Source organism: Adiantum capillus-veneris, chromosome 6, assembly GCF_014529385.1.
Source record: "Adiantum capillus-veneris isolate H3 chromosome 6, ASM1452938v2, whole genome shotgun sequence".
Taxonomy (NCBI): domain Eukaryota; kingdom Viridiplantae; phylum Streptophyta; class Polypodiopsida; order Polypodiales; family Pteridaceae; genus Adiantum; species Adiantum capillus-veneris.
In genome coordinates, this window is record NC_140936.1 from 108,039,323 (window position 1) to 108,058,019 (window position 18,697).

Genomic DNA, 18,697 nt, shown 5'->3' on the forward strand with positions numbered 1-18,697 from the left:
CACAGCAAAACAAGGCCCGAATCTCGTAGATGTAACCTTTCCACAGCAGATCCTCGCCGTACGGTGGGATCCAGTGTAGTTTGCAGTTTCAGCCCGGAAAACCGCAGATTTCAGCATCTGCGTTTTCAGCGCGTCATCGTTGCATCGTCGCCATCGACATCGTTATCGATATAGAGTCAGAATTCAACAGATAAAGATTTGCAGATTTCAGCCCTTAGCGTTTTCAGATTTCACCCTGTCTTGTCGTCGTCCTCATCGTCGGCAAGTCCAAGCATTGTAGAGATTTGTGCAATCAATAGTAGACCGCTCTCGCCATAGAGAGTGAGGCCTTCAGAGGAGGGTTTGACAACATTCTGGTGTCGGATTCTTCTCTCTCTATCTCTCAGTCTCAGCACCTTCATTCATAGTGTTCATCCACTTTGTTTGTGTCCATTGCACTCTCTCACTAAAGGGACGGAAGGCTCTCCCTTTTGTAAGTAAAAGGAACCTTGAGCACAGTTCGGAGCAGCCATCTTGAGCAAGGTTCAATATTCACTTCCACTGCACCTTACAATTTATCTCTAGGGGGTATAGGTGCGCATCTCTATGCTCAGGGAAGTACAATCATGAAGTGCATCATGCTGACTAGCTACTTCCTACATCAAACTAGGGGTGTAAGATCTGATACATGGGTGCGTGTGGTGTAAGGGCTACACGTATGATCACGGCTGGGTCTACCAACATTAGAGAGAATCTCTCCTAGGCTGCCTGGTGGTGGCACCCAGATCTGCATGCCATGGAGTCTCGGAGCTGTTTATCATGGAGCTCGGGAGTGTCTCCTAGCTCTAAGCATCTCAGCCTGCTGTAGAGTGACCTCTCTCTCTGTCTGTGTGATGGGTGGCAGCTCTCTATGCTTGTGTGATGGGTAGCAGTAGGGTGGTCGTCCTCTGGCAGAAAGACTGTAAGTTGTGTCTGTCTGCCACCCTCCGCTACAGGTGCCAATAGTGTCTCTCTATGTCTATGCATCCCACTAGGACGACCAAACTAGCGCTAATCTCTAGACTCCATGATCCATTGTAGGGTGGGCCGTCTTGTGAAAAGAATCTCATATTTGTCTCTGATACTCTCATATGCTCTACATTTGTAGACAAAGTGATCCTCGTCCTCAATTACCCTTTTTGTGCAAAGCTGGCAGAACCTCTCAGCTTGGGTGTATGGGCATCTCTTCCTGTCTCTATCTCTAGCATGTGTGATGATACTCGGAGCTAACCAATTGCCGTTCATGAGGTATGTGGCATGTCCATTTAGCATGGTGTCTGGATGAACCCCTCGCCTAGCATGGTCAAAAAGTGCTCATTGTAATACATCTTGGAGGGAAGAAGCTGCCTAGGTGTGATCCACCAGCGTGGTGTGGCGGGATCTATGCGAATGATAGTTATATTTATTGCCATAGTGTTATTGTATTGTATGGTGCAAGAACTAGTTTTTTACTCGGAAGTCATAAAGCCACTTGTCTAGTGGACGAGTTCTCATGCAATATAATAATTTCTCTGCAAGGAGTAGGACTAGTTTGTGACTCTCTCTAAGAGCGTGGGTCAGTTATGAGGTGAGAAGCCATAAAGACTTTGATGGCATGCTCTTTTTTTTGTAGGACTAGGAATGGTCTGACTAGATGGAACTTTTTTTTCCCGAGGAAAAGATCCTTCTATTAGTTAATGAAACTGCCCATAGGGCTACAACCACCTCTGCTACAGAGGGCTACAACAATCATACGGGGAGACTCTCCCAATGAAAAAACAGCATATGGACAAATAGGGCTAAATCAGGGGATGGGAGGAGGAAAAAGACACACAGGTGGACGGTAGTGCCATCTGAGCACACCTTGGACCATGGTGAAGAAAGCTCGAGGGTGCCATAGTCAAAGGAACGCCTCTCTACGCTCCCGCATGCGGTCTTAAGTTCCCTGAAGTCTCTCAAACTGTCCCTTGAGAGTATGGATCAGCTACAACCAAAAGTCTCGAATAATCTCCGTTGGTGGCACAAGGCGAGCCTCAAAAATGCGGAAGCAGCGGGCCCGCCATATGAACCAAGAGTGTCAAGCTCCCAAAACACCTCTCTCTCACTGCACCTCTCCTGTGGAGTAAGCTCTGTAGCAGGCTGGAGTGTAGGTCGACTCCCCTGTATCACTATCATCCTGCTGGTGGAGGATAGCTCAAACTGTAGTGCAGGGCCCGTGAGAGTGGACTAGGCAGCTGCCGCCCAAGTGTACTGCTGGGTTGTGGAAAGAGCTGGCATCAGTCGAAGGACTTGAAGCCACACCTGCTGTGGCATAGGGTAGTCCCAAAGACAGTGACGCTAACTCTCCAATGGATGGTCACAAGCTGCACATGCTTCCGAGAGGCCAATATGTCCAAGCCAGCTCCCCACTACTGGAGCTCTATGTGCAACTAGCCACTAAAACAATGTGACTCGCCACGGCTGTCTGGGATCCCACAACCTCGCCCAAAAAGCTGACAAGAACTCATTTGTGAGGCCCTCCTCCTACCAAAAAGGTGCATAGCAGGACGAGCCTCTCTCCGTGCTGCCACTATGTGACGTCCCAGTCGAACAGTGTACTGAAAGAAAGGGACCCCTGGATGGTCGGCTGAGGAGAAAGGGTCCCTCCAAAACCACTCTCCAAGATCCCACTGCACTCCTGCCAGTGGACAGCTCTCCCAAGCCCACAACCTCTAGTGGCCTGTCCCAAGCGCTGCTGGGTCAAGATCTATGACACAAGTCCTCCCACAGATGCCCACAACTTGGATCCTTTGAAAACAACACTCTGCAACATGTGGGGCCTCTATTGAGACTCGGTGTAATCGACCCTCACCGTGTAGCTCGAAAAACATGGAGGGTACAGTCTCTGAGCAAGCCCGAACTGCGATGAGGACCTCCAGTCGCGTGAAGGCCCCCATCCATCTGGGCACTGCTGACTCGAGAGGTGTAAGGCACTCAACTGGTACTGCCTCTGTGATGTCCTGACACATGCTCTACACCCCTCTCATGCCCTGTAGCTGGATGCTCTGAAGCTCCTTTGACAAACCTAGAACTGTAGCCAATCACTTAGAGTGCGTGCTGGACCCTCATCCATGGGACCCTAAGAAACGTGAGGCCTACTACCAACCAAGTGGCCTCTCTAAGTGCTGACCATGGGGTTCCAAACAAGAGCTTTCTGAGACGCTCTTCCGTGCAAGTCGGCTGGTGCTGCTCCAAGAGCGAAGCAGGCTCACAGAAAAACGATCCTCCAGTCTCCTGCTCAAGCCAACTCTGCGCATCTCTATGAAAATCCATCTGGTGAAAGGTCTCCAAGGGCCTCTTGCTTGAGGCACTCTAGCTTTGAGCAGCTGAAGCAAAAACTCCTTCCAGGGCTCCTCCCTTGGAAGTAGTCCTTTGACAACAAACTTCCCAAGAAGGGCTCTGGTCTGCTATGCTGGGTCTGATCCCCAACCCCCCTTGAGAACAAGGTAGAGTGATGACTTGCTAGGCCACTTTGGCCCGGACTATCTGAGTGTCGCGCCCTAACCAAAGGAAGGTCCTGATCAGCCTCTACCTGGCTGATGCAGGAACTCGAAAAGATCTAACAAGAAGTAATATACCACGTCGTAGCCAACAACACCTGGTTGGCCACTACAGCTCTCCCTGCCAAAGAAAGTCGTGCTGAGCTCCAATCTAATAGGTTCCTCCTGATGGACAGGAGGAGGGGAGCAATTTGCTGCTCAGGAGACAACAAGTCCAAGCCAATCTGACAGCCCAAGTATTGAACTGCAGTCCTTGGGGGGATCCATCTAAAGCCCTCACCTGGCAGCCGATCAGGCGTAGGAGCACTGCCAACCGAGAAAGCCACTGTCTTCCTCCAGTTGATCAGTGCACCTGATGCACAACAAAATGTCTCAAGAGCCTGCTCATACCTGTGTAGGTTTGCCTCCTGGCCCTCCAAGTACAAAGCTCAGTCATCTGCAAACTCAGCATCCAATAGCTCATTGCCCCGAATAGGGAGCGCTAAGCCACGCAAACCAACCTGCTGTGAAACCAAAATCTTGCTCATCGCCTCAACGTAGAGCAAAAAGAGGAATGGGGCAAGAGGCCAGCCCTGTCTGACCGAACATGTGAGCATGAAACGATCACCTCTACCTCCTGCCAAAAGCACCTGACTGTGTGCATGTCTCTAAAGAGCTGACACACCTCTAATCCAGGCACCTGAAAAGCCCATCCTGTGTAGAGTGCCCTCCAAAAAGTCCCAGTCAACTCTATTGTAGGCCAATCGAGAAGAAGTATCACCAGATCCTCACCACGGAGGTGCGCAAGGGCAGATGCCTCCCTAAAAGTAAAGACATTGTCAAGGATATTGCGCTCCTTGATAAAACCTGTCTGGGTTCCATGTATAATGCTCTTTAGAAGTGGTTGAATTCTCAAACTCAGAGCCTTGGCAAGAATTTTGTAGGCTGAGTTAAGAATGGTGATGGGCCGCTAGTGCTGAATCTCATCCAAGGAGCCACCTTCCTTGGGAATGAGGTAAATCAAGCCCGCACTCATGCTGTCAGGTATCTCTCCTATGTGTAATATGTACTGAAAAGCGATGCAGAGGTCTGAGCCAAGCAGGTCACAGTGTTCTAAGAAAAAACTGGGAGTCAAACCATTCTCACCCGGACAGCTACCATTGGGATGTGCTCTGAGGGCCACGTGGAGCTCCTCTATCTGAAGAGGCAGCTCAAACCTCTGGTGCATCTCCTCAATCACAAGACAAGGCATCTGTGCCCAAACCTGCTCTCTGCATGCATCCTGACGCTCTGGCTGAGGCTCTACTGACAACAGGTCACGGTAAAAGTCAGTAGCAACTGCACGCATGTCCTCTAGCTCTGAAGCAATTGACCCGTCGAGCCTCCTCAACTCGCTGACACTGGCGTGCGCATGCCGGGGTCCCACTGTCTCAAAGAACGCCCCCGTCACTGTCACCCACTTGGGTCCATTGAGATGCGTGTCAATGGAAAGCAAACTCATGACGCCTCTCCTTTGTGTTGGCAAGCTCATGGCGAGCTTGCTACAACTGCTCCTCCAACCAGGGACTGTATGGGTGTTGCTCCTGCATCCTCTGTAAGGAAGCAACACCCCGTCGGAGGCGCTGCTTCTCCTCTCTCGCTCCAACCAGGCAGGCCGTAGACTCCTTAAGAAAGAACCGACTAAGCTGAACAAGTCTAGAGCCCACTCTGTCAGCAAGGGAGTCCTACATGTCCAAGCCCTTTGCCCAAAGACCCACCACTCGCTCTCTGAGCTCAGAGTCCAACAAGATCCTCTTAGGGATGCGTAGCATCGTGCTCCCCCTCCTCAATCTATATGTCACTGTGAGGATCATTGGTGCATGGTCCAAAAAAGATGTCCCAGCCAAGGTGCAGACTGACCCACACTAGCGTAAAAGCGATCTATCCTAGATAGATTCGCTCCTCCCACTCTGCGATCAGAACGAGAGAAAGCCAAGCTGTCAGGGGGTGTGACAAAACCTGAGTGCTCCCAAACATCAGAAACCCTCATAGTCATACATAGCCGCTCCCAAGCTGCCAGCTCAGCCCCGTGCACAGTGACATGGCCACCTCCTATATGATCAGAGGGGTCCTCCAACATGTTGAAGTCCCTTCCAACACACCACTACTCTGTTTGCGGCAAAGACTCCACAACCTGAGACCAGAACTCTGCCCGTGCACTTGCCACATTGGGTGCATAAATGTTCAGGAAACCCATGAGGCAACCCTCAACTTGCATAGTAATCCATTGAGCTTTGCCTGGTACAATAATACCTTTGCCCACAATGGCCTGCTGCAAAGAATCCGCAATCGTCATACATATCCCTCTCTGGATGCCTTCAGGTCCAAATGTAGCTGACCAAAACGTCTCATAGCGACCACACAAACTCTGTCCACACCGTCTAATGTGGCTTTTACACAGATGATGCTCCTGTAGAATAAGAATATCAATCTCACCACCCACAAGGCATCGTTGAAGCTCCTGACGAAGCCGATCCTTGAAATTGGGGTCCTCCTAATGCGTGCACATTCCATGAGATGATCCTCATGGAGTCACTGAGAGAAAACAGATGCTGCAATAGCTGTCACGATTGTGACTATGTTAACAGCAATACATCTACTCCTAGTTGCAGATACGCGAAGTGCCTTGCCAAGGAGGACCCCTGCGCTTGGATGGTCACGACCCTTCGCTCAAGAGACGTGCCTCTTCACCAAAAGCCACACTCCTTCGACGACTGGTCACACCCCTTCGCTCTACGGGTGCGACTCTTCGCCCAATGGTTGCAGCTCTTCGCTGAAAGGATGTGTCTTTACATCTAAAGTCATGTCTCTTCACCATGAGACGTGTCTTTTCATTTGTGTCTCTTTGTCTCTTATATAAGGAGCCTATTGTACTTAGTTTCAAGCAGTCATTCATTCAATCAACACAGAGTCTTCTGAGTCTTGTTTTTGAGTTCAGTTCAAGTTTCTCAAGTCTTAATCATGAGTTTAAGTACTGAATTAAGGATTAGTACCTAGAATCCTTACAGTGGTATCAGAGCATTTTTTTTTCCCCGGGACCTGAAGGTTGTGAGCCTCTCACCCTCGCCGCTACCCTCTCCCCCCCTTCCCGGAGTTTCATGGAGGAAGCAAAAATGCGAATTCTATAGGCGATGTGTAATCGACACATGTAACCCCTACCTGCACCCTCACCGGACGAATCACACATCCTCAGCATACAGGAAAGCTCTTGCTTACCCGGGCTGATATGAGGTGGAAAATGATGGAATCCCTCGTGCACAGTTGCTGGTCATGCGCCCTCCCCGATTGCTCTACTTTGCGCCCCGCGCCCCTCTTCAAGTGCCGGCGCACTTCTTGCTGAGAGGGCGTGTGACCCTTGGTGCAACTCCCTACTCTCAGGTGATCGATCCCCTCTTCTATGCTGCTGCAATCAGCCAAACAGCACACTGGAGTTGTTTCTTTTTCCTACACTAGTGCCTTTTGGGTAAATCGATGGTGTCTTTTACACATTTCACACAAAGGGTAGCCACTTTTAAAATCTGAAGACCAAATTTTTTAAAGGGCCACTTTGGGCACCCACTTGAGCATTAAAAAAACTCACGAATTCAGCTAGTGTACAAACCCACGAATCCAGCCAGCGCTTGCATAAAAAAGAAGGCAACGTAAGCAAAATCCAGCACTGGCTCCTTGCCTCTCTCCTGCGTGCATTCTGACCCACAGCCATGGCAGATGATCACACCTAGGCGCCTATTTGTATCTCTCATACATAGATGATGTTCCGGAGGAGAGTTTGCCAGAGAACCCCCTTCCTCGAGGTTATTATTATTCCCGACACTCCATCGATGGACACAGAACCAGGAACAGATTCTAGAACCAATTCTCCAGTTGAAGTATATACCAATTCCAAGCCGGAATATATTCTAATTTTCGATTTTCCAGAATCAGTACCCGTTCGCGAACCGGTACCCGTTCCTGCGCCTCAGGTCGTGCCGACCCCACAGGATTACGTGATTTACGTCACCCACGTCACGGAACTCTGTTACAAAAGTGGATGGTGTGGAACATCTACAGACGCGCAAGTCTCGTCGTCTCCCACACTTCGAGTACATGCTTGGGAGGTACCCTACTCCCTGACAAAGTGCAGATTGGACGAGTCAACAACATTATCTTCCTCCAGTCCTTGGTGCGTGTTCACGGCAAGCTCTTAGTCCCGGATTACACACCTTTGTCGCCGCTCCAAAGGAGACACCTCCCATCGACGAGGTCGAGATCTCCATGTCAACGTCCCAGGAAGAAGATGGTCAGCAGGCACAGATGCTTGCCCTTCTCAAAGCTCAAATGGAAGCTATGCAACAGACTTTCTCAACAAGTCTTGCTTCCATCAACAATTGCTTGGACCAGTTACAGATGCAAAGCTTAGAACCGACCAAAATCGGAGGTTTTGTAGTCCAAATTTTCTCACCCAGAGCATGGTTTCTCAGAGACAACTAGACACAAAGTACCTTCGTGCGAGCAAAAGTCTCAGCATGAATATTCTTGGGAATGCTGTAGTTCTAAGCAACCAACCTCTTATCAGAATCATCAGCAACAGAAGCAGCAATATGAAGCTTGTAACGGATCATCAGCAATATCAAGATGGGCTTACTTAGTGGCACATATATCTGACTGTAGTCGAGTACTCGGTTGTGAACGCCGCGACGCTGGAGAAGTTCCCCCTCGTGAGCCATGCCCTACATTTAAGTCTTTCTTGTCTGATGGTGGTAAAGTTGAAGATTTATTGATCCTTTCCTTGTGCAAGAGGATTATGCACAGGTCTAAGAGGAAACAGGATAAGCTGCCAGTCAGGCATAAGATGTCTAAGCGCACACATTCTGGGCACACACAAACTAGACATTTAAGTTCAAACAACTCCCTCTACCTCCCTCTTCTCAATTGGAAGCCTTAATACCCGCTGAAACAGCTGAAGATTCAAAAGATTCTGGCTCTTGTGTGACAACGGACAAGCATAGGACCCCTTCTTTGGCCGTGATTTAGGCAGAAAAAGTCTCCTCGTCATCGCCCTTGCAGAATAAAGTCTAAGTCTTCAAACTTGAAGACTCAAGTCCTTGCCTTCAGCGGTGCAAAGGATAAAGCAGATACAGACTCTTGCAGCACAACTTTAGTCGCTACAATTGAATCTTTGGACACAACTTGTTCTATTGACAAACCTTTACAGATGGATATACCTCCAAACACTACTTTGTCTCAGTCTACGACATCCCTTCAAGAGAAGTTTACTCTTCGAGATAAACCAATGGAATACCTTATAGATTTCTAGCCAGTGGTCATCACTCAACAGAAAACTCAAGTCAGTTTACCAATAATTTCACTAGAAGCAGATACAAATTCAATCTTTTATTGGACAAAGCTCGAAGTTACAAACGACTTTGACAAAGGCACTTATCAAGATGCAGATATGATCAGGTTTCAGTTTGGCAAAATAGTCATGGTCAATAACAATGCCATGACGTGGGACTTAACAGAAAGAGCTTTGGCTGCAGAAGCACAACAACAATACATTTCCTTCTCCCGGAGTTTCTACAACTACCCTGAGTTTTATTTAAAGAGGGAGGGAATGTCACGATTGTGACTATGTTAAAAACAATACATCTACTCCTAGTTGTAGATACGCGAAGTGCCATGCCAAGGAGGACCCCTGTGCTTGGATGGTCACGACCCTTCGCTCAATAGATGTGCCTCTTCACCAAAAGCCACACTCCTTCGACGATTGGTCACACCCCTTCGCTCTACGGGTGCGACTCTTCGCCCAATGGTTGCAACTCTTCGCCGAAAGGATGTGTCTTTACATCTAAAGTCACGTCTCTTCACCATGAGACGTGTCTTTTCATTTGTGTCTTTTCGTCTCTTATATAAGGAGCCTATTGTACTCAGTTTCAAGCAGTCATTCATTCAATCAACACAGAGTCTTCTGAGTCTTGTTTCTGAGTTCAGTTCAAGTTTCTTAAGTCCTAATCATGAGTTTAAGTACTTAATTAAGGATTAGTACCTAGAATCCTTACAACAACAGCCAACCTCGCTATCTTTGAGGCCTGTTTGGATAGGGAGTAATCCTTATCCGAATGACCTCTAGACAAGCGTGTATGGAGTGACTGTCCCACCCAAGCCGAAGCGGAGCGTGCAGCTCGTAGGGCTACATCCTCTATCCAAGAATCCTCATGTACAAATACATAGCAAGGAGGGCTCTGAGTGTGAGCAAACAGATGCACAACAATGTGCTTGCAACTCGCTGCATCTAGTGGCATCACATTGAACTTGGCAAGAGGCCAAAGTGTCTGTACCAGATTTGTCACCCCTAAGTCCCCTGTGTGGTGTGAGAACTCAGTAGCCTGAATCTGGAGCCAGTCGAGAATTGTGTGTAGGGTCCACTCTGTAGGATACTCGAGCTGCAAGAAAGAGGATGTGTACTTTAAAGCAAGCCTCCTCCAAGTCAGGAGAAGAGTCGCCCAGGAACTATGTGAAGCTGTAGTCGAAGAAGTCCCAGCGTCTGCGAATGTCAAAGCTAGTCAAACCTCTAGGGACTGCTGCAAAAGGAGAAGTCTGCACCAGAAAAGGCGGTCTCTGCCGAGCAACACGGCTCGTAGAGAAAGCACTACCAAGAGATCGTCTCGCGGCAGATGCGTGTCCAATCCCCTACGTCTGAGGAGGAGTAAAGGAGGGGTCGGCAGATGAGGCTGTGGGTCCCACTGGGGAGAGAGGAGAGGCGATAGGCGAGGGAGGTGGAGCGGCAGCGTCTCAGGGAAGAGGAGGTGGAAGCGGAGGATCTGAAGTGGACAGGGCTTCCTTAGGCGTGTCCTGCTGAAGGGGGTCAAAACGGTGCCCTCTTGGAACCTAGTGCTGCTGGGCTGCAGGAGGTCGCCACCGGGAGGAGCAGTGGGGCGAGCCCGCCCCTATCAACGGTGGCCAGGTACGTGCTGTCAACCGTCAGTTGTCTGATTGCTCGTCTCTGTCAAGGTACCAGCGTGTGCGTCCTGTGTATCTGGCTGCTGGGCATGCTCAGCCTTGGGAGGCTGCATATGCGCTGTGGGTCGAGATCTCCTACGAGGACAAGCCTTTGCTAAATGGCCCATCTGTCTGCAAATGAAACATTGATTCGGGAGACCCGAATACTCCACTCTATGTCTGATCCAATCCCCACTCACTCGAGGCAGCAGTACCACCTTCGAGAGGGAGTGCGTGTCTCAAACAAGAACCCGCACAGTAGGTATGCCTGCGGCCTTGGCCACAACTGAAGGTGTAGTGCGCGGAACCAATCCTGCGAAGAAGAGGGAGGTACTCTCGCCTTAAACCTGAGAAGCAGACCAAAATCGGCAAGTCGGCCTCCTCCTCAAGCACATCTGTAGTAGGGTCCAAAACCATGATCTGAAGTAAGCTCGAGCTGCTCAGATGCCGAGCGGGCTCATCGAAATCACCTTGGCCGTCATCTCTGGAGACTCGAACTCTATCTGGTAGTACCCTCTCCCGAGGATTTGGACATCGGCGATCTTGCCCACATCGGAGAGAAGGCGAGCCTGAAGTAGATCCCGAACCTCACCCAGACTAGGCCTAGTGCCAATGATCTTGCAGATAACCGAAGTGGCTTGCAAGCGTTCCACTTTGGCCATCAAGCTCGCTTGCTCTTGTGGCGAGAGAGCAAGTTGAAGGGTTGGCTCCACGGTGTTGGGCGAGGGGGCTTCTGTAGGTCCGTCCGAGGTGGAGCAGAAGCCGCCATTCTGTGTCTGCTGCTGAATCGAGAAGGGCGAAGGTGATGAGATACTCACAGTAGGCTGAAATACAGTCTACCTACTTGCTGAGAAAGTGACGTGAAGGAGGATAGGGATGGGAAAAAGGGAGGGGGGGCGGGTGATAGAGGGAGCACGAGGCTGAGATGGGGTGGGCGGGCACGAGGCTGGGGTGGGAGGGGGCGTGGCTGAGGCTGAGGGGCGCGGGGCTGAGGCGGGCAAGCTGTGCGCTGGGGGCAGCTGCGCGCAGAGCAGGCAGTGGCAGCAGCAGCGCGCATGCGAGGGCTGACGGGATGCAAGGAGGAGACGGGGGGCCGACTAGATGGAACTTTACACCTCCATGATGGCTTTTATCTAAATGTATGCTGCTTTTGGTGTGCAAATTATTTTTTTCATAGGAGTGGTGGAGCTACTATAATGTACAATCGATGAGATCTGATACATCATTATTAATTTCATGCGCTTTTGGACACACTCTCTCAGAGAGTGGGAGGGTTATGGAAAAAGCATTCAGAAAGGCTTGGATGATATGCTCCATCATTTCTCAGAGTAGAATGGCTAGATAGATAAAACTTCGAACCATCATTTCTCAGAGTAGAATGGCTAGATAGATAAAACTTCGAACCTTAATGATGGGTCTTTTCTGTACTCCTACATCTTTCCTGTGTTCTCAACATTTCAATGCCTCGACGCATCTTTGTTTACTATTGGTTATGCGTTTCTTAATGCAGGTAAAGTGCTCTTTTGTGGAGATTCATAACGAAGAGATAAAGGATCTGGTTCACCCAGAAACCCCTTCTAAGTCAATTTTTATACGGGAAGATGCAAATGGAGACTTAGTTCTTGCTGGAGTCCGTGAAGAAGTTGTGACTAGCTTTGAGGACATGATGAAGTAAACACACCTCATTTCTAAAAATTAGGCTTTCATAAAACAAGCTCATCTGAGTTACTCTTTTTACTAGTGAGATGTGCTTTTTGCTTATAAGGTTTCTGGAGATTGGTTCAACATATCGAACCACTGGTAGTACACTAATGAATCAACACTCAAGTAGATCTCATGCAATTTTCACAATCATTGTGGAGCAAAGATCTATTGAAGAAAGCAGTGATATTGATGTAATCACTGCAAAATTTCATTTGGTAGGTAGGTGTGTCTATACAGCTCATATTTTAAGCTACTTGTGCATATTACCACTATAGCCTCTTGATTCACAGCTTCTGCATGTAGGTAGATTTGGCTGGGTCAGAGCGAGCTAAAAGAACAGGTGCAGTTGGAGTACGTTTCAAAGAGTCCATCACTATAAATTCTGGTTTACTGGCTCTTGGAAACGTGATCAGGTCAGTTTTCTCTTGGCTCAGTTTTTTTTTGCTGGATGTCACGTTAAATCTAAACTCACCAGCCTTTGACAAATGGCTCGATGATGATTAATCCTTGATACAGAGAAGTTTTTTGGGGGCCCTCTCACTTGTTTGATTCCAAACAAGGCAAAACGATACAGAGCTCTGAGTATTACAACGTAAAATTCTGGGGGAACCAAGTTCACGATCAACAAGGTCTTGGGATGGAGTCCCACTCACCTATGCTCTTCTTTCTCCTAGGGGAAGACATGGATTAAGTTCCCATGGCTAGGGTGAGGGTGAAGGGAAGCTATGGTAGGAGAGAGAGGGTATTCATCTTCATAGTAGAGGAGGGTGAATGATGGTGTGTATGCGTGTGGTGATCTAAATACATCAGCCAGAAGAGAGACCTGGAATGCATTGAAAGATTTCACCTCAGGATACGTCATAAGTGGACAGCTCGACAGCTCTTAGATATGCCAAATGGCTTGATGATGATTAATCCTTGATACAGAGAAGTTTTCTGGGGGCCCTCTCACTTGTTTGATTCCAAACAAGGCAAAATGATACAGAGCTCTGAGTATTACAGCGTAAAATTCTGAGGGAATCAAGTTCATGATCAACAAGGTCTTGGGATGGAGTCCCACTCACCTATGCTCTTCTTTCTCCCAGGGGAAGACATGGATTAAGTTCCCATGGCTAGGGTGAGGGTGAAGGGAAGCTATGATAGGAGAGAGAGGGTATTCATCTTCATAGTAGAGGAGGGTGAATGATGGTGTGTATGCATGTGGTGATCTAAATACATCAGCCAGAAGAGAGACCTGGAATGCATTGAAAGATTTCACCTCAGGATCTCTTAGATATGTCATAAGTGGACAGCTCGACATCTCTTAGATACGCCATAAGTGGACAGCGCCCCCCCCCCCCCCCCCCCCCCCCCCCCCACCACCACCACCACTTTTCAACAAGAAATGTTTCTCCTTCATATTAACACACATATGCTTTTCTAAGATCATTACAAGTGGGAATCGGGATGGTTTAACTTGAACTTCGTGTTCCCGTGACTATATTTTCTTTATGAGAATTGCAATGATTCCGAGGACCTGGCCTTGCCTTTTTTCTTTTGTCAATCTAAAAAAGGAATTGCATTTCAGGAGGCTTGGAGGAACTAGGAGATCTGGCGGTGAGGCGATCCTTTTTAGATAAGAGCTGTACAATGTAGTGCAAGTGGGGCGAAGAATGTAGAAGCTAGATATGCATGGATTAGATAGCATACAGTCATAGCTCAGAACATACGCACAGCCATATGTTGTTTTTTCCCAATGTATTCTGGTTTTGTTGCACAGAAGGGTCTCCATACGTGCCACTATATGAGGATGTCATGAAATATCTTGGCATTGGGGATGTTTACAGGAGATCTTACTGCCCGCACAAGCAATCAACAACCGGCTTTTTATGCGGCAAATAGTCAGATGTCTAGATTGTGCTAGATATCGTTGGACTACTAAGATCAGCTAAAGATAGAAAGTAGTTGCAGATGGCACACATCTATTTGTATTGGGAAGTGCACACAGGCTGGTGATTCTTATGGGTTATCACATTGGTTAGAAATGGATGGTTTCACATGCTGGAATAGTAAGAAAAAAACACCTACAGTAGATTATAGATTGGAATGCTAGGCTTGATACCAGGTGCTCGGAAGTTTAAGATCTTAGGTAGACCTATTGGCCTAGCAGAAGATCATGCTTTCTTGAAATTCACAGTGATACAGGAGCATGCATGAGACACGCAGTCATGTTCCAGTGCAGTTCTGGCAGACTCACCAGAACGGTGAGTAAAGTTGTGGCGAGCAACATGTAGTTGGGCACAGTGTTGGTCCATCTAGGATAGCTTACATGGGAGTATGTATGGCGGCTGGACGATCACTAGCAATCTCTATTCATTGGACTATTGAACATAGTAGACCAGGTGGACCTTGCTCACTGAGCCCATTCGCCGGTCCTGATTACTATCGAGAGCACTTTGTCTGAAATGTTGGATGGACACTTAGGCGGAAGATGGACAAATGGTAGCCAGGCCATCAGCATGGCCGCTAGCCTACCTGGTATGCCGCCCATTTACTTATGGGATTATCAGTGCTATCATCAGTCTAGCAATGTCTTTGGTCTAGAGTCTTGTAACAGACCTCTCACTTTTTTTTGTAAATCTGCTTTGATTAATTTACAAGTGGGAAACCTCAAAGCGAGGAAAACCCACGAAAGGGATACAAAACAGGGAGCACTATGAGGCTCCGAAGGCTAGAAACAGTCAAAGTAAATCCTGTAGGTACCAAGAGTGATGTCTCCAGCATCATAGGCAAAATGCAGCACTTGACCAAGAGATAATTTGAAATAGGGAAAGGGGTCAACAAAAGTGCCCTGGAACATTAAGGAGTTCCTATGATGTTAGATGGCCAACATAGTCCAAAATCTGACCCAGGTGAAGAAGACCGCAAACTGAGATTGTGGTGATCGAAGCAACCCAAAAAGCCAAAATTGTCTGTGAAAAGAGCCGGAAGGAAAACGCAGTCGAAGAGCAGTTGACACTTGCCGAATGAAGGCTCTGGAGTGACGACAACACCACAGTAAGTGTGGCACGGTCTCCCCAGCTTCAAGGCATCTGGGGCAGCGGGAAGGCGCAATATGCTGAAAGCTGACAAGCATTCTAGCTAAGGTGAACATCAAGGTTCCGACTTTTAAAGGTCTTTCCACAGAGGATGCCAACGACCATGCTGGAAGATTTGTATCCCTTTGCAAGGGTCGTGGCCTAAATAGAGAAGACGCCTACTTAGTACTCTTCCATCCACCTTGGATGGCTTAGCAGATAAATGATACAATCAGTTTGAAGAGAACCACTTTACAACTTGGGCCACATTACGAAAACAGTTATGTGAAGCTTTCAGACTAGGGGATTCGCAAGAGAAGGTTCTTGATGAGTTGGCCAACCTGATGCTCCAGCCCAATGAGACTTTTGCGGAACTCATGACCAAAACAATGTCTTTGGTCGCCAAGATTTCCCAACAACCAGGTGAGTTTATGGTCAAGAAGTGGGTAGAGAAGGCTCTTCCTAAGACTTGTCAACAAAAGCTCAGAAAGAGTCTCCAACCTGAAGCGACTCTAGAGGAGTTTTTTGCTGTTGGTACTAGGATAGAGGCGGCAAGGAAGCTGTTCAATGACTCTCCTCAAGTAGAGAGTGCCTCTGTACTCTTGGAAAGTCCAGCTGACCCCTTGACTTTTTTACGTAGGGAACTAGAAGTTCTATAGTTACAACGAGCTCTTCAAGAGGAGAGATCCTTCTCTCTTCGACAAGAGTAGCCTCCTCATCAAGAGGCTTTGGACCAGATCAAGCGCAAGCTAGAAGATCTTCGGAGTCAGCAGGAGTCTAAGGCTATGGTCTGGCGTAGCTCATGCCGCTCTCCAAGGCACCCTCCACATGAATGCCCCCTTCTTCGGGGTTATCTCCACTTCTGTGAAAAGTCTGGATATGAGGACAATGATTGCTATTATCTCAAGAGATTGCGACAAATACAACAAAGTCTTGGTCCTACTCTTCAACAAGGGTTAGCACCTGCATCCAACATGGTTTCCCCCTATCGCCATCCAAACCACATGCCACCTTTGGTGACAGCCCCTCCTATGCAAGGTATGCAGATCACTTTTCCCTCTCAGAGCTTTTATCATGCGAATGCTCCCTCAGCCCCTCAAAGATTCTACGCCTCCAACTCCACCTCTATGCACTAGGAGCCAGGACCACCTTGTCCTTCAACTCGCCCATTGAATCGGCCCATTTCGTGCTACAGATGCGGGGAATATGGACATTACCAAAGCAAATGCCCCTTGCTAGAAAGGTCCCCTCCGTGCCGTCATTGCTTTGAAGCTAAGGATCACTACAACAAGGATTGTCCCAAACTTCGTGCATCCACGTCTTTGAGCACAAGTCAAAGCCAAAATGAAGTTACCTTTTCCAAGATCAATCTGATAGCAGTTAGCACCATCCCTCAATTGTCACCTTCTACCTATGTGGTTGCCCCTCAAGACATGTTGCAGTTGGTAGAGGAGCTTGCGGGTATCCTCACTCGGGCCCAGAGGGCAGCTCTCGGTCTTAACATTCCAGCAAGTTCAACTCCCCCACACATTATCCCACCAGTGACCCCGTAGTGCAACGTTCAGAGTGCTATATGATATCACATCCCGCTCCTCCCCTCACTGCTTATAGAAGCCCTCGTCTCACTGTGTCCGTCTTGGTGCGGCAATTCTTTGGAGTGATAGTGGATGGTGGATCTGGCATCAACCTATTGCCTGAGTTCACTATGTTGGCTACAGGTTTGTAGTCTACATGACCTGCTCCCTTCAGAGTGACACTGGCTGAGCAGCACATAGTGGACAAGGTGCCTCTGCAGGTACAAGACTTCACCGTAAGCTTGGATTTTTTTGTGGTTCGTCTTCCCTAGGTTGAGGGAGGATTTCCTTTGCTCATCGGTAGACCATGGCTACGACACACTAAAGCATTGCATGATTGGGGCAATGACGCAATGTGGATACATACTCCTGGCTCCCCAATGCAATCCATTTGCCTAGAAGGAGGCATGGATCCTGTAGTGCATCATAATTCTTGGACAATGGAAAGCAACCCTGAATTAGAACAGCCTACTCCACTTGATGGGTCAGACGAAGATCTGTTGGACTGGTTGGAAGCTACCAAGTATATGCCTTGTTATGGGGTCTCTATTCAATCTATGCGTGAGGATACATTCTCCCTAATGTTTCGATAGTGCCTGAACCCAATAAGCTGAGGTGAAGTTTGCGGTGTTGGTGAACTCTTGTAAAGGAGATTCATTTCCTCTCCAATGATCCTTGATAGACTCGCCAAGTCCAAAGGCATCCAGGCGAGTTGGCTGGTCGCCTCGAAGAAAACTGACAAAATTTGGAGGGTCTTCTTTGGTTTCTACTCTTTGTCAGCGTATCTCACTGTGCCAAGTTGCCTACTTCTTCCTCATATTCTGCAAATACCTACATTTCATCATTATTCTCCATAGAGCACCAGTCAGGTTGATTGCATTTTCCTGCTAGTTTCAGTATTCTCTTCTAATTTCAATGGTCTCTGCTAGTTTCAGTGTTTTCTCTAGTTTCAATGTTCTCTCTCACCGGGACGGTGAGTGGTCTTGTGGCGGGCAACCTGTAGCAAGGCTAGTGTCACTGGCATAGGGCATTCAGTTAGTTGCAGTTGGGCTTGAGTTCACACTAGACGGACTCTCACTTGGGCAGTGACACGTGGCAAGTGATACGGCTAGTGGACACCGTGGCCAGATCACCACCACCTCAGTTTGGAGATAGGCTCAACTGGATTGGGATATCTGCTAGCTGTTGGTGGCTCTTTAGGGGATACATATATGTGTGGTTGGTTCCAGTCGTTGGATACTCTATCATCATTATCTACTCTGTATGGTCGAGCGTCTTGAGTTCATGCAGAACACGTCTGCACTACCCCTGCACATTTGAGCCTCACACCCCCATTGTACCCGTGAGTTCTGGGCATGGAGCTGAGTGTGCTGCCATGCCAGAGTCTTTACTGGTTCGTTTGAGTTAGTCGAGTCCCATGCTGTTCAGGTTCTACTGTTGAGGCACTGTGCCACTCTGTTATTCATTGTTTTCAGTGTTTCATCCTGTTGGAGTGAGATTTCACGCACATTGCACTGAGCCTTGAGGAGCACGCACTATAGAGAGCACGACACATTATCTCCGCTTCAAAAAGATTGAGGTAAACAAAGGCTCCTTGGATTGCACACGTCTCTAGGCACAAAAGTACTTTCTCCAGGGTTCTACGTCAAGACATCACCTCTTGTTCATCTTTAGACCACCTGTTCAAGAGCCTGATTGAGTTCAAGATGATTGTATCCCATCTTGTAGTCGTTTGAGTAGAAATTATCCTCCTCTTGATGTACCAGAAGCTGATATATAAGAACCTCAGAGGTCTTATGCTTTCTAGGGAAAACAGGATACAATGCAGGAA

General features: G+C 48.2%; 1 protein-coding gene across 4 annotated transcripts in view; it reads left to right on the forward strand.

The window, feature by feature from the left end:
* LOC147456047 (kinesin-like protein KIN-4C) overlaps window positions 1-18,697 on the forward strand; it is a 158,467-nt gene that overhangs the window by 71,190 nt on the left and 68,580 nt on the right. For all 4 annotated transcript variants that reach the window (XM_086514625.1, XM_086514624.1, XM_086514626.1 and 1 more), the window contains 3 exons: window positions 12,043-12,203; window positions 12,298-12,451; window positions 12,540-12,649. In XM_086514625.1, the coding sequence (XP_086370751.1) occupies window positions 12,043-12,203; window positions 12,298-12,451; window positions 12,540-12,649 (425 nt within the window). The remainder of the gene's footprint in view (window positions 1-12,042; window positions 12,204-12,297; window positions 12,452-12,539; window positions 12,650-18,697) is intronic.